The sequence below is a fragment of the Castanea sativa genome, chromosome 11 (genome assembly GCF_040712315.1).
Source record: "Castanea sativa cultivar Marrone di Chiusa Pesio chromosome 11, ASM4071231v1".
Classification (NCBI taxonomy): Eukaryota; Viridiplantae; Streptophyta; class Magnoliopsida; order Fagales; family Fagaceae; genus Castanea; species Castanea sativa.
In genome coordinates this window covers 34,152,437-34,166,853 of record NC_134023.1, presented here as the reverse complement: position 1 = coordinate 34,166,853, position 14,417 = coordinate 34,152,437, and the positions used below count along the sequence as shown (strand labels likewise).

The 14,417-nt window shown below is 35.1% G+C and overlaps 1 protein-coding gene across 1 annotated transcript; it reads left to right on the top strand.

Moving 5' to 3' along the window:
• Positions 1 to 1,536: 1,536 nt before the first annotated feature.
• On the top strand, positions 1,537 to 7,528 carry LOC142614567 (mechanosensitive ion channel protein 10-like). Its single transcript, XM_075787100.1, has 5 exons — positions 1,537 to 2,797; positions 5,481 to 5,604; positions 6,057 to 6,350; positions 6,458 to 6,660; positions 7,032 to 7,528. The coding sequence occupies exons 1-5, from the start codon at positions 1,596 to 1,598 to the stop codon at positions 7,300 to 7,302; spliced, it is 2,094 nt and encodes a 697-aa protein (XP_075643215.1). The 5' UTR covers positions 1,537 to 1,595; the 3' UTR covers positions 7,303 to 7,528.
• The last annotated feature ends 6,889 nt before the right edge of the window (positions 7,529 to 14,417 follow it).

Genomic DNA, 14,417 nt, shown 5'->3' with positions numbered 1-14,417 from the left:
TCTCTAGCCAGTTTAAAACAATGAGACCTATTCTCTACTAGCTTGATCTTTGGTCCACATGGCCTCAAACCAAGAGGCGTGTTCCTACTACCTTGCTCTAAATGAGTTTCCAAGAGATTGGGATTGTGACTTGACATAGAAACCACCAAGTGCTTATGGAAGGACATATGTGTGAATGTCCCTCCACAAGACTTCTGAACTTCAACCAAGTGATTAATTTTAATTATAATAAAAAACTTTGGAGCATTAAAATTAGGGTCGGTTAATGTGTACTTTTAGAGTATACATTAATTATCTATTTTAAGAAAATTTTTTATAAGAAATTAAAAAAATTGTCAAGAAAATTTGTCACTTTTTTATTTTTCAATAAAAGGTTTTTTAAATAGTTTTACTAAGGGCATACGATAGTAAGTCCCTTAAAATTGTAATCAAAGATTGACATGTGCTAAATATAATATATCATATGGATATACAAAAAAAAAATATGTTAGTGTGACTGCCACCCCTATTAATTATATAAGAATCCATCATCATCATTATTGTTAATTATCTCTCTTTACTTTAACCTCGATTGATTTTTCTTTCACCATTAATATATCTCCTTAGAGCATCTCTAATGGCTTCTTTAAAGCCAATTTTAGAGAAAAAACACTCCAAAAACCCACTTCAACAGCTTCTCTATCTCCATCTTCTCCATCTCTATTTTTTAGATTAGAATTGTTACAGTGTTTCTCTACAAGTAGAGATCACTATAGTGTTTACCGTTCACACTTCAAATTTTTTTTTTCTATTAAAATAATCAGCTATTACATAAAAAAAATGTTAGAAGATGTGTAGTTAAAAAAAGAATAAATAACGAATGAAGAAATAATATTTAAATAAGTTGGAGAAAATAATAAAGAATCTACTGAAAAATGTATTTAAAAAAATAGGTAAGTAAAAGCTAAATATCATTGTCTAAACCGTACAAAAATTTAAATAAACAGTTTGAAGATGATTTTAGAGCACTAAACGTACGTAATTTATACTAAGAGTCCGTTTGGATAGAACTTATTGTTGAAAACTGAAAACTGAAAACACTGTAGCAAAATAATTTTTTAATGTGTAAAAAAACACTGTTCACTTTTTTGTACTGTTTATATGCCTTGGTGCACTGTTCATGGGACATGAACAGTGCACCAAGCGCTGGTCTTTAAAAAAAAAAAAAAAACGCAAACGCAGCAGGAAACAGGATCCAAACGGGCAATAAAATATTTAAAATATTAAAAATAGGTCCCACAATACTATTCACACATTTAAAAATTATTTTGTTACAGTATTTTCAGTTTTTAACAATAAGCTCTATTCAAACGGACCCTAAGTATTGATCAAAAAGCAAAGCACGTGGAAATTGTGTATTGACATTGGTGAAGTATCTGGAAAACATAAAGGCTTAAGAAGGACAAAATATAGGCTCCACCTTTTACGTTTCGTTTGTGCTTATTATTTATTGCCTTGCCTTTAATAATTTTCCTTAACTATAAAAAAAAAAGTACAAACCCTCATTCACGCACATCTCTCTCACTCACTCTCTCAGAGAGTACTTACTCACAGTCATGGAGGTCCAAAAAAGCAACTCAGACCATGTGGTCCTCAATATAGAACACCCAGATCCCAAGCTCAAACAATCACCCCAGAAAGACTCCAATGATGATCCACTGTCCCAACCCACAACAAGAACCAAAACACTTAAGCGCTTAAACTTTTCTAAACCAAGATCACGTTTTGAAGAGATCAGCTATCCTCTTCCACCAAGAACAATCCAGGAATCCGAAGAACTCCAATACTTGAACCCCTACGACGACACGTCGTCCACAGATGAAGATGATGAAGAGTGGTATGAAAACGAAGAAGAAAACGAAGAAGAAGATGAAGCACAAGGCAAGTACAGAAAGAAAAGGAAAAGGAAGATAAATAAGAGAGCTGTGATTGAATGGACATTGTTTCTCATTATAATGACTTGTTTGGTATGTTCTCTCACACAACCTTCTCTTAAATATGAGAAAAAGTGGGGTTTAGAGATATGGAAATGGTGCTTAATGGTCATGGTGGTATTCTGTGGTCGCCTTTTCTCTGGTTGGGTAGTGGGGTTTCTTGTATTTCTCATTGAAAGAAACTTCATGCTTAGAGAAAAGGTACTATACTTTGTCTATGGTTTGCGAAAGAGTTTCCAAAACTGTGTTTGGCTTGGCCTTGTCTTAGTAGCATGGATGATCATGCTCCCTGATTTTCACAAACAAAACAAGTTCCTCATGAAGGTGTTTCGAGCTCTTATAGCGGTTCTTATTGCGGCAACAATATGGTTGTTAAAGATAGTGTTTGTAAAAGTCCTTGCTTCATCTTTTCATGTTGCTACGTTCTTTGATCGAATGAAAGAAAGTGTGTTTAATCACTATATATTGGAAACTCTATCTGGGCCTCCATTGGATGAGGAAGAGAGGGACTTGCCTCGTCGAAGATTACAGGCTTCGAAGACAATGCCGGCGAGGCTGAGGGATAACACGTATCCATTCACAAGGTCGAAGAAGTATGGGTCGAGGAGGATTGATATGGAGAGACTGAGGAAGCTTAGCTCGGAGGCCAGGCCATCGGCTTGGAGTGTGAAGAAATTGGTGAGTTATGTGAGGTCCTCGGGTTTGTCTACTATTTCGAGGACTGTTGATGATTTTGGCAAGGCTGAGTCTGAGATTAATAGTGAATGGGAGGCTAGAAATTGTGCTCAAAGAGTATTCAAGAACGTCGCAAAGTCTGATGCCAAGTGAGTTTTCTCACTCTCTAGATATCAATTTTTTTTTATAGAAAATTTTTGGTGTCCCAACTCCCAATCTCTTGAGTATACTTTTTGTCGCCCAACAAATAAAATCCAAACCATAAAATAATTTTTTAAATATCATATATTGGAGAGTTCTTCATTATTAATATTAATCTGAATCATGAAATGGACTCTCTTGTCTTCAAGGGAAATTGAGTATCATAATTTGGGTAGAAGTTCTTTTATTGATGTTGTGAGGCCTAGGAAACCACTGGACCCCAGCCTTTCTCTAGCCATCATTCTTATTTTTCTTCTCTCTTATTTTTTATTTTATTTTATTTATAGCTATCATTCATTACACGCTGGTGGATGATCGTGCTATTGCGTACTCATCATATTATTTTTGAATTGGGCTAATATGTGTTCTAGGTACATAGTAATTAATTAGTTTTTAAAAAAAATATCTTTAAAATTAAAAAAATATTGATAATTTTTTTAATTTTAAAAAAAATATTTTTTAAAATGTGTATCTTAATGTATGGTATTAGAATATATATTAACCAGACCCATTACTTTTTACCGGTGCATCGTCCACTTGTGGTTCACGTGATTCTCATCTGACAAATATGCAAAGATGGTGATTGCTCTTTTATTTTATGATGAGTAGAGGGACTGAGGGAGTGATCGCTCATTGACACATTAATGACACGTAACACACGTTACTCATATTACTACATGGCCCCAAGAAAGAAGAAAGTGATTGCTATAGGACATTCTTTTATTTAAGTAATGTTATTCCTTGACTAGGTAAGATTCAAATCTACCTCCACTCCAACCACATGGTCCCTCCCTACACCTCTTTTAAATTCTCTGCCAGAGTACTCTGTAGGGGTTTCTTGTACACTCAACCTGCTCTAGTACTGGTTTTCATTAATTAAGATAATAAAATTGAAGATAATACTGATTTTGGGCTCTCTCAACAAGAATTTGATAGGATATTTCATTGGTGGGTGTCATCGGTCATGGACTCATGTCAGTAAGGGGTGTGAATCCGGTGTCAGCATGTGACCCCCACACCCCCCCCCCCCCCCCCCCCCCCCCCCAAAACACACACATAGATTTATTTTTTGGTCTTTAGGAAAACGATTGTTTTATTTATTCAATAGCATGCCTTCGGGCATGGGTTCAAGTTCCACTTAAAAAGTTATTTAACTTATTAGCAACTGTAGTGTAGAGTGTTTACCCGAGCAATTAGATTGTTATTATGGTTACATCTAAGTATTATTAAATATATATATATATATATATATATATATATATATATATATATATATATGCACGGTTGAAAAGTAAATGAATTGTCTTTTGTGCTTTAGTACCTCTGTCATTCTGTTAACGTTGTGCTAGCTAGCAATATTTTTCAAATGCTTGAGTAAATGAGATTGTCCTTAGCATGCATTCAGTATTCACAGCTACTCTTTAACAATTTAACAGTATCTTTTGTCCCCAGCGTGTAGATCTTCCTCCACTGACTAGTGACCACTGGTCCTCTTCCCTTATGGTTGCCTACTTTTTACAAGTGAGAGCCAAGTCACTTTTGTTGAGCCTAAGAAACAAAAATAAAGAGAGCCAGCCCACTATGAATGGCTGAGCTGTCTTCAATCAATATATTCACACAACATATAGGGTTTTAATTCACTCCATGGAAAATGTACAATCATTGTATGATTGAAATGCAATATGGCTAATTTTGTGAAACTATGTTGATTATTTTGTTCTTTATTTTTAATATCTTCATTCATTGTTATATGTTTCCTCTTTTTTCTTTTTTCTTTTTTTTTTCTTTTTTTTAACTGAGTTAAAATGTTAGATGTTTAATTGATAAAAAAAACTTCCAATTCAGTACTGTCATTCTGGATGTCTTAATATCTGCATGACATTTTTTTATTGCTAAAATTGGTATAAGCAGCCTTTATTAAGAGAGATTTTTTTTTTTTTTTTTTTTTTTTTTTTTTTTTTTTACAAGATAGAATTTCTCCTCTTGCCTAATCTAAGCCAACAATTTAGTGGATGGTCCTTTTCTCGTTAACTTTGAAACTACTCGAACTAGTTTGCACCACCAGCCACAGTTAAAAATTTAACTGGACCCCTGAAATTTTTCAGAAGGTAGAAAAGATGCACACCTGCATCCATGATTTTTGTGTTTGAGTCCATTGATGCCGCAAGCTGCTGTGTATTTTCTGCAAAACAGGGGAAGGTGCGGCTGACTTGTTTTCTAAGGAAAGATGAGATGATTGAGGGTTTTGTTTGCCGCCAAAAATTCCCACGCCAGCCAAGGAAAATTCCAGAGCATGGGCTTGGGCTTTACAACAAAAGATTATGGGCTTAAGCTTTGAACGTATCCAATTAATTTTAGAACATACCCAACAATGAACGTCTACCTTAATTTTTTCTATTCTTTCCTTTGATAATAACTTCTATAGAGACGTTTGAATGCTTCTCTGGAGAGGCAGAGAAATGTTCCAAGTTTAATATTATTTTTTGTGAAAACATGAAAAAAAAAAAAAAACAAAACAAAGGAATTCCCTTCCTTTGTGTAAGTATTAATTATGTTCTACAATGTTTATGCTACAATTCAGTAATTCTCCTTTTTGCATGTTTGTTCATCAGTTTTTCTTTTCTATTACAGATATATAGACGAGGAAGATTTACTAAAGTTTTTGAAGAGTGAGGAGGTTCACACTATATTTCCTCTCTTTGAAGGAGCATTGGAAACTGGAAGAATCACAAAATCTTCATTTAGAAACTGGGTGGTAAGCTTCAAATTATTAATCCTGACATGTAACAAGTTAACACTTTTTCCAATATATAATATTTATAAACATGTGTTTGCTTGCCCTTTTGGCTCCTTTGTTTACCCAGTGAAGACAACCATAGCTTCGAAATTCGAATTATGATCTGCTCCTATATTAGATTAGACATTAGAGAACATGGATGGACCATTTCAATTTAAACTTGGTTGTACTATAGAAGTAGCCACAATATTTTGTGGTTTATTGTTTAAGTGTTATACCCGCGATTTTAATGTTTCAATCTAGTATATGCTTTAAAACCATGACAATGCAAGTTTAGCTTTATTTATTAACTATGGCTTTTTAAGAAAATGAATGAATTCTAATTGCTTTTTTTTACCATACATTTGTTTTTCTAGCTAGGAAGAAGAAATTACTCTTGAAATATTTTGCTAAGCATTTGACACTGTCAGGTCCATGCCTATGTTGAACGTAAAGCTTTAGCTCATTCCCTGAATGATACCAAGACGGCTGTCCAGCAACTTCACAAGTTGGCAAGCGCGATTGTGACTGTGATTATAACTGTGGTGTCCCTTCTGGTAATGGGTTTGGCCACAACTAAGGTGATCTTTGTAGTTACATCTCAGCTACTGCTTGTGGGATTCATGTTCCAAAACATGTGCAAAACTATGTTTGAGTCCATCATTTTTGTGTTTGTGATGCACCCTTTTGACGTTGGTGATCGTTGTGTGATTGATGGCATACAGGTAAAAAAAAAAATGATTAGAAAGCATACTTTTATTGTGAAAATGGAAGTACGACTAATACTATTTATTATCATTATTATCACTGCGATTAATTATTTTCTATGCAGATGATTGTTGAAGAGATGAATATATTGACAACAGTCTTCCTACGGTATGATAATGAGAAAATATATTACCCAAACTCTGTTCTTCTTACAAAGCCAATCAGCAATTTCAGAAGAAGTCCGGACATGGCCGATCTTATTGACTTCACCATTGATGTGTCTACTCATATTGATAATATTAATGCCCTGAAGAAGGCTATACAAGCGTAAGTGATTTATTGCATCTACCTTCACCAAATTGTTTTCTGCAATCACAAATGCCTTGCTAAGGGGAAAAAATCACAAAAGTTACAAACTAGGCTAAAGGATATCAAAATGTGTTACAAATGAACAAAAAATAAAATGAAGTCAAATAAAAAACCCAAAATTCTATAAAAAATTTAGAGAAGTGAAAAATTCTGAAGCTACAACTATGACAACAACCTATTTTTCCATGTGCTGATATTCAAGCTCATTGGGTTTATTTGGCTCTTGAGAATGCTGAGTGCTTAATCTTTTCAATATGTATTTATTGTTCATAATCATAGTTTTTACAAGAGTGATTTATATCTGTGAAAAATGTAATTATTGGATGCAGATACCTTGAAAGTAAGCCGAAGCATTGGAGCCCAAAACATGCTGTGATAGTAAAGGAGATTGAGAATGTAGACAAGATGAAGATGGCTCTTTGTGTTCAACACACCATGAACCATCAAAATTATGGGGAAAAGAACAGTCGAAGATCAGAGCTAGTCTTGGAATTAAAAAGGATTTTTGAAAACCTTGGCATTAAATACAACTTTCTTCCTCAAGAGGTACATGTCACACGATTCAACGTGACCAATGGGGGAATGGCAATTCCATCTTAAACATATGCTCAAGTCAGTGTTCTCTTGTATCTCTCTCTCTCTCTCTGCTGAGAATCGTGGATGGGTTTGTATTTTGATTGGTTCACTACTTTTTTCACTCCCACCACCAACTTGCTAAAAGAAGATATAAAGGTATTTGTGCAGTGTTGTCGTATGGATTTTCGATGAGAAATGATACATTATAAATGTGACATTGTTCTTTAATTGCAATATCTTGAAAATTTCACACTTTGACTGACATAAGTAGCGCTTGACAGTCGTCATTAATTATGTGATATGTATGTAAGAATGTATCATGTTTTGTCTCGGAATGAAAACTTTAATGCAGCCTTTACCTGTTGGTTATTAATAATTTAGTCAATCTTTTGAGCAACTACTTGCTTGTAAATTTCTAAATTACATAGTAATTTATCAATCTTTTAAAAGTAAATGGCATCATTTTTTGTCTGAGTGCATTTGAGATGGAATAGCATGAAAAGTTATAGGCATGTGTATATAAAGGAGTAGAAGTGAAAATGGTGAATGGAAATGCAAAAAGTTTTTTGTGTGTGAGAGAGAATAAAAGTCTTAAAACACTGAACTAAATAAAACAAATAGTAATCTTAAAGCATTGAATAAAAAATGTAACAAAAAGTAGTCTTGAAATATTGAACGAAAGAAAATAAAGAGTTTCTATTTTTAAATTTGTTCTTATTTTTTATATGACTTAATAATATTTCAATTCTCTTCATAGAGTGTGCCAAATGGCAGAACCTCATACTTTCCTACCTGAGGTCTTTGCTTTTATACATATATTGAATATTGATATTGACTTCACGCTAATATAATCTCAATACAAAAATACAACATTACATTATTTTGGAATGTAATGAGATTAAGGTAATGTGATATATGTTATAAATTTAGATTATGGTAATGTTATAAAAAATAAAATACACCAAAAATTATAATGTCACATGGCACATTACAGCGAATCAAACGTCCCTTAATTGACTAAAACTAGTTGAAGTTATGAGCACCTTGGACCATTTAGGATTAGAGTGATAAAGGGATTGTTAAACTCTTTAAGGAGCCACCCCTTCCTAAAGAAACTCTAAGTAGCAGCTATTAATTGATTGTCGATAGTTCAAATAACGTATAAAACACCAATGAATGTATAGACCCCTAATTATAAAAATACCAACACAAGCTTATAATTAAACAGTGTATGTGCGGAATATGAAATATAAGTTATAACCAAAATGGTAATACACTCTAAACCATAATTAATTACAAACATAGCAGCAATTAAAAGGTAAAGAGAAAGGAGAGAGAGATGCAAACACAAAGATAACATGTCGATGTGTTATCGAAGAGGAAACCAAAGTACTCAGCAAAAAACCTCTCTACCGCTCTCCAAGCGGTCAATAATTCACTAGAGAATGAAGTTGGGATACATGAATAATAGAAGACCCTCCAAGCCTAATCTATCTAGTGCACCTAAGCCCTTCAAACTTCTCGCTCCAATAGGGTTACATCGAACCTTGTCTTCTCTAGCTTACCGGATTCCGCATAAGCCTATTGCATCAACCGAATGAATTGATCCTCTCTAAACTACTTCCCAAGCCCCAAAACACCTCCTTACTGATATGGGTATGTTAAGATAAGTATTTGACAAATGTACCTCTCAAGAATATGTCAATGGAGAGGGTGAGAGTAGAAGAATTTGGAGAATCAAATGAAAAATATTGTGGATGAGTCAATCTTGGTTTTCTCTAGGGTTTCTCTCTCAAAATTCTCTCTGAAAGCTCTCTACATTTCGTGGGTATAAGGGTATTTATAGTAGGGTGTACGAGGAATGCGAAAAGTCAGTTTTCATCAAACAGGGCATTTTGGCGACTCAACCTTGCGACTGGAACAAGTCACTAGTCTGAGTCGCAAGCTAATTGCCTGGCCAGATTGGAAGATTTGTCCTTTAGTGCTCCAGCTGTTGTGACCCTTCAACTCCCCTGCATGCTTCACACGTGTGTCATTCTGGCGATTTTCCAATCGTGAGATCCTGTTGCGAGACTCCTTTGAATTGTACACATCTTGAGTTTTTTTTCACACTCTCTCACACACAACCCTTACATAAATCCCACCTAAATACAGGGTATCTAATTGCTAAATTACAAACAAATTTGGCACGGAATCAAGCCAACACATGATTAAATAAATTCAACCTTACAATCTCCCCCTTTGGCTATTCCGTGTCAAAACTCTAAAACAGACTCTAGACTTAAAATATGAGTTGGAAACAGTTACCAAAACTCACTCACACCTAACTCTAGAAATTGTGAAGCTCTTGAACCATACGAACAATTTTTTCCTAAAAACAATAACACAATACGATCATTGTAAGCAGAAATCTTGAAATGCGTATAGAGCAAGCACAATGCAATCAAGTAGTAAAGAAAAAAATAATAAAGCATAGCTTGAACAAACAAGAACAATCACTAGAAATAGTGATCACAATGATCATTCAAACAAGGAATAAACATCCAAACATGCAAGCTAATAATCTCAATGCAAAGAATCATTTGCATGTCCAACACTCAACCGATACAAAAACGCAAGGTAGTTGCATCAAGGATATAAAATCCAACAAGGGCACAAAAGAGACGTGCTATAGAAAATGCATAACATTAACTACAAGTACTGAGCTATAAAGCAAAGGTACATATTTAAAGCATAGTTTAAATAGCCAGAACATACAAGCATTCATAACACACAATGTCCAAATATTTTAAAACTAAGTACTGAAGTTATAGAGTACTTAAAAACCAAACCAAGGTACTAAAGTAAGTGCTATGAAAACCATAATAGAAACTAAATCCAAACATATACCATAAAAAAATAAAAAAAATAAAAAAAAAAACTTATTAAAGTTTCTCCCCCTCAAGGTGAGGCTCCCCCTCAAGAGCTACTCCTACACCATCTAGATCTCCCCCTTTTTGACCGGAATGGCCAAAGGGCTACAGCTGTGCAGTGAAGTTGTTAAACTTGGCTGAAAGAAAATTGATCTGGTCTTGAATAGCAGTCAGCCTATCATATTGCTCATTTTGGACGTCTCGAAGGCTATCAATCCTCTCAAGAATGATCTGAAATGCATCTGAAGACACATCTAAGGATGATGAGGCTCTGCTCCTTTTACTATGACTCCGTGAAGTTAAGGGTTGTCCTTCTGCTTCAGTTTTGGTGTCCATAGGCTCTCCTTATGCTTGATCACCCTCCTTTTCATCACCCGGAAGACGAACCTTGATCCTTGCAATTGTTAAAGCATTAATGGCCGGAGGAGTAGGCATGAGGCTGATGTCTTGTGGAATTTCCACACCTTTTACATGAAAGAGCTGCAGGAGTAGACTAGGGAGAATAAGCTTTGCCCTTGAGGTTGTCCTTGTTTCATCAGCAATGATGGAGAATGCATGAGCACTAAATTCAATGTAGGTATTTTCACAAAGCTCCATTAGAAAAATGACTCTAGCATTGTTGATGGTGGTCATCTTCTTCACTGGGTACAGATTGAACATCATGATGTACGTAAGACACCTCAAATCCAGTGGAAAAGCAATTTTGTTGAGACATCTTCCTTCTCTAACACCACCATTATGGGATTGAACTGTCTCTATGGAGAGCATTATGTCCTTGTAGTGAGTAAAATCATGTTGGAGATCCTTAAAGCCAAGAACTTCATCAATGTCCTCCACGTCAATGGTGAACTCATAGCCTCTAATACAATAGTCTATTTCATCCTCTCAAAGAATAGCATTGGCATAGAATTCCTGAATCAATGGTTCACAAACCCTAGGGAGATCACCAAGAATCTTTTCCTAACCTCTATCTTGAAAACAGCCTAGAATAAAGTAGTCCTTCAAATCAACAAGGTCCACAAATCGTTCTAGGATGATTGGAGCCTTCTCAAAGAACTGATTGTATCTCTCAAAGTGTTGGATAGAGCAGAATTGAGTATTGTCCATTTTCTTCCTCTTGTCAACGCATTGTGTAGTGGTCTTTTTCTTTGGAGTCATATATAAAAATAGAGTAGCAAACACCACAAAACAGAGTGCAAAGTATGACAACAAACTCGATTAGTAACACGTTAGTACCAACACAATGGACATTGAATCATAACCCTAAAAACAAAGATTTAGAGAGGTAATAAAAAATGACATGTGTAGACATAACTCATCAAAACATGATAGAATCATGCCAGCAAGCACTCAAACATGTCAAAGAGTGTGTGTGTGTGTGTGTGTGTGTGTGTGTGTGTGTGTGTATGTGTGTGTGTGTGTGTGTGTGTGTGTGTGTGTGTATGTGTGTGTGTGTGTGTGTGCACGCATTAGATGCAAAAGTGTGCAAATTAGGGCAAAGTGTAAAAAACACATAATCATATGATGTTTGAAAATCAAAGAAACATGATTATCCCGATAGCCTTTGTATTCCCTGAAATCCACGGACACACAAGAAAATTTCAATGAGACATTTTATCATGAACATGATATGCACAACACAATACAAACACGGTATAATGCACGAAAATGAGTAACAAGCATGAAAAAACATGTAGAGTAGGCATTATACTACAAAAACCAACAAAAACCATACATCAAACTCAACAAAATATCAATAAACCATATTATAACATCATATTTTCAAATCTCAACAAAAAGGACACAAAATCCAAGAAGTCTAGGGCTAAAAACATGAAATACTTTGAGAATAAGATAAAACCCGTACCTTTTTCTTGAAAATTGGTGAACAAATTATGAAGAAAATGGAGGTCTTGTGTGTGAGAATGATGGTTTTGGAAGTGGGAGAGGCAGACAAGACGATGAACAATTAAGAGATGCGAGGGAAAAATGAAAAGTTTTTGAAACCTGCCTTAGACATAACCCTCATTGAGCAAAACACGCGTTTTTCGCGACTAGAATGAGTCGCGACCATGTCGCCAGGTCAAGTCGCCAAAATCCCATGTGACAAATTTTGAAAAAAATTTCCAAATGATTTTCGCGACTGGAAGGTCCACGCGCGAGTGAGTCGTGAAAGGAGTTGCGAATCATTCTGAGTAAACTCGCGACTAAAGCTTCCACTCGTGAACCAATCGCCAAACTGAGTCACGAAATGACAAAAACCTAGAAAATTTGAAAGTTTGTAAGTCTTTTTCGCGACTGGGGAGTTGACTCACCAGAGAGTTGCGAAAGCTTCTGAGTAAGCTTGTAACTGGGAACATGCAATTGGATTAACTCGCGAGTGAGTCGTCAAAACAGAGTTGCATAGTTTTTGAAAATTTTCAAAACAAAAACACTTTCCAAAAACAATTAAAGCAGTCAAAAATCTTTTTGTATTTGATCAACATATGATTAATGTGCAACACATTTAATCAAGTATAATCACATAAATGAATAAGGCATTCACTGAATATAGACATATGTGATGTGTGTGGATATCAAATATGAGATATTCCTTAGTCTAATATGAAGCTTCAATGATCAATTCAACTAAGACATACACAATTAGCACTAGGAAGAGTGACCAATCTCCATTTTAGAAATATGCATATATGACCTCCCACAAAACTTGATTACATAACTTTGAACCTTTTTGTTTGGCTTCATACACATCATAACATTTGATAATTTTGAATCAATACATCTCATTTTGAGATCAATGCCTGAAATTTTGATATTTCAATTTGATGAACAAGCTTTTGGCTTTTTGGGACATCATACATTATCATAAAAGTCGTTTTCCCTTTTTCCTAGTCAAATACTAGTATGTGCGACAGCTTTTGCAGCTCATTATCTCTTTTCATTTTAAGATTCACATTGGTTGAGCTCTTTAAGCAAAAAAAAAGAGAAAAGAGTGGGAAGATATATAGGCACAAGTCTATGCAAGTCTTAAGATCAACAAAACTATTGACTAATTATTCATGACAAGTTTGAAGATCTATTTACAACAGTCACATAGATGTCAAGATTTTTCCCACAATGATATGAGTGCATAAAGAATAAGCTACGCTTATAAATGCATAAAGCCATTTGTACAGAGGTACAAGGCAAAACATGCATGTGAAAAAACACAATAATGTCGATCAAACTTTTTGGATTTTCTACTTTTTATGTGTTTTTGGATTTTTGACACAAAAACAAGTAAAGATTGATAAAAAATAAAAACATTCAAAGCAAGAAAAGAAAACAAACAAAAATTTGTCAGCACATGCTAGAATGATTACAAAGAAAACAACCAAGCAAATCCACAACATATAGGAAGAATTGATGCATGGACATGTTCTAATGTTGATGCGTGGATATGTTCTACTGTTTATGCATGTGTACCCTTCTTCACCCACACGGCACGTGCGTTTGGGGTGATATCCTTAGAGGATTGGGTACTTGAGTTACGATTCTCAAACCTTAGGGTGAAGTTTGCCAAGCAAGAAGTGATGGTGTCTATCATCTTCATTATATCCCCAATATTAGACTCAACTTCTCCCCCTTTCAATTGCTTGAGGTTCCCTTTGCCATTTCCTTGTCCACTTGGCCTTTGAGAACTGTCATTCTTTAATGCTCGAAGCTTGTGGCAATTGGGTCTAGTGTGAACTTGGATTCCACAATGGTGGCAAAAGTGTTAAGATTACAGTCCCCTTTGTGACTTTGGAAGAGATTTTCTTTTCGCCTTGAGTTTAGTCACTGCTGGGTTTAGAGGATTTGTTAAAAACAGTTGAGCACTCATGTTTGGCTTCTTCTCAAACTTCACTTTATCAACAGCTAAAGTTGCTACCACTGGTTCCTTTGCATTAACAAACTTCATTTCCTCAGACAAAGTGGTGCTTGAACTAGCCTCTCTGATGTATCCTAAGCCGCTTTTGTCAGAAAAGGGTTTTTGATATGTAAGCACTTTGTCCAACTTTTTGGAGGAAACCTGCTCAACTTTAGCATTAGCTTGAATCACCTCAAGCTCAAGAAACTTTATCTTTGAAAAGGCTTCAGTTAGTTCTCCGTTCAGCGTCTCAACTTCACATTTGGTCACCTTGTACCGCACTAGAAGACTTTTGTAATCTTGCTCTACTCTCTTCATTTTCTTAATGGCTGCTCTAG

Coding starts and splice junctions, on each gene's coding strand:
- LOC142614567 (XM_075787100.1), top strand. CDS start 1,596: ATGGAGGTCCAAAAAAGCAACTCAGACCATGTGGTCCTCAATATAGAA. Junction 2,798..5,480: donor GTCGCAAAGTCTGATGCCAA/GTGAGTTTTCTC, acceptor TTTCTATTACAG/ATATATAGACGAGGAAGATT. Junction 5,605..6,056: donor CTTCATTTAGAAACTGGGTG/GTAAGCTTCAAA, acceptor TGACACTGTCAG/GTCCATGCCTATGTTGAACG.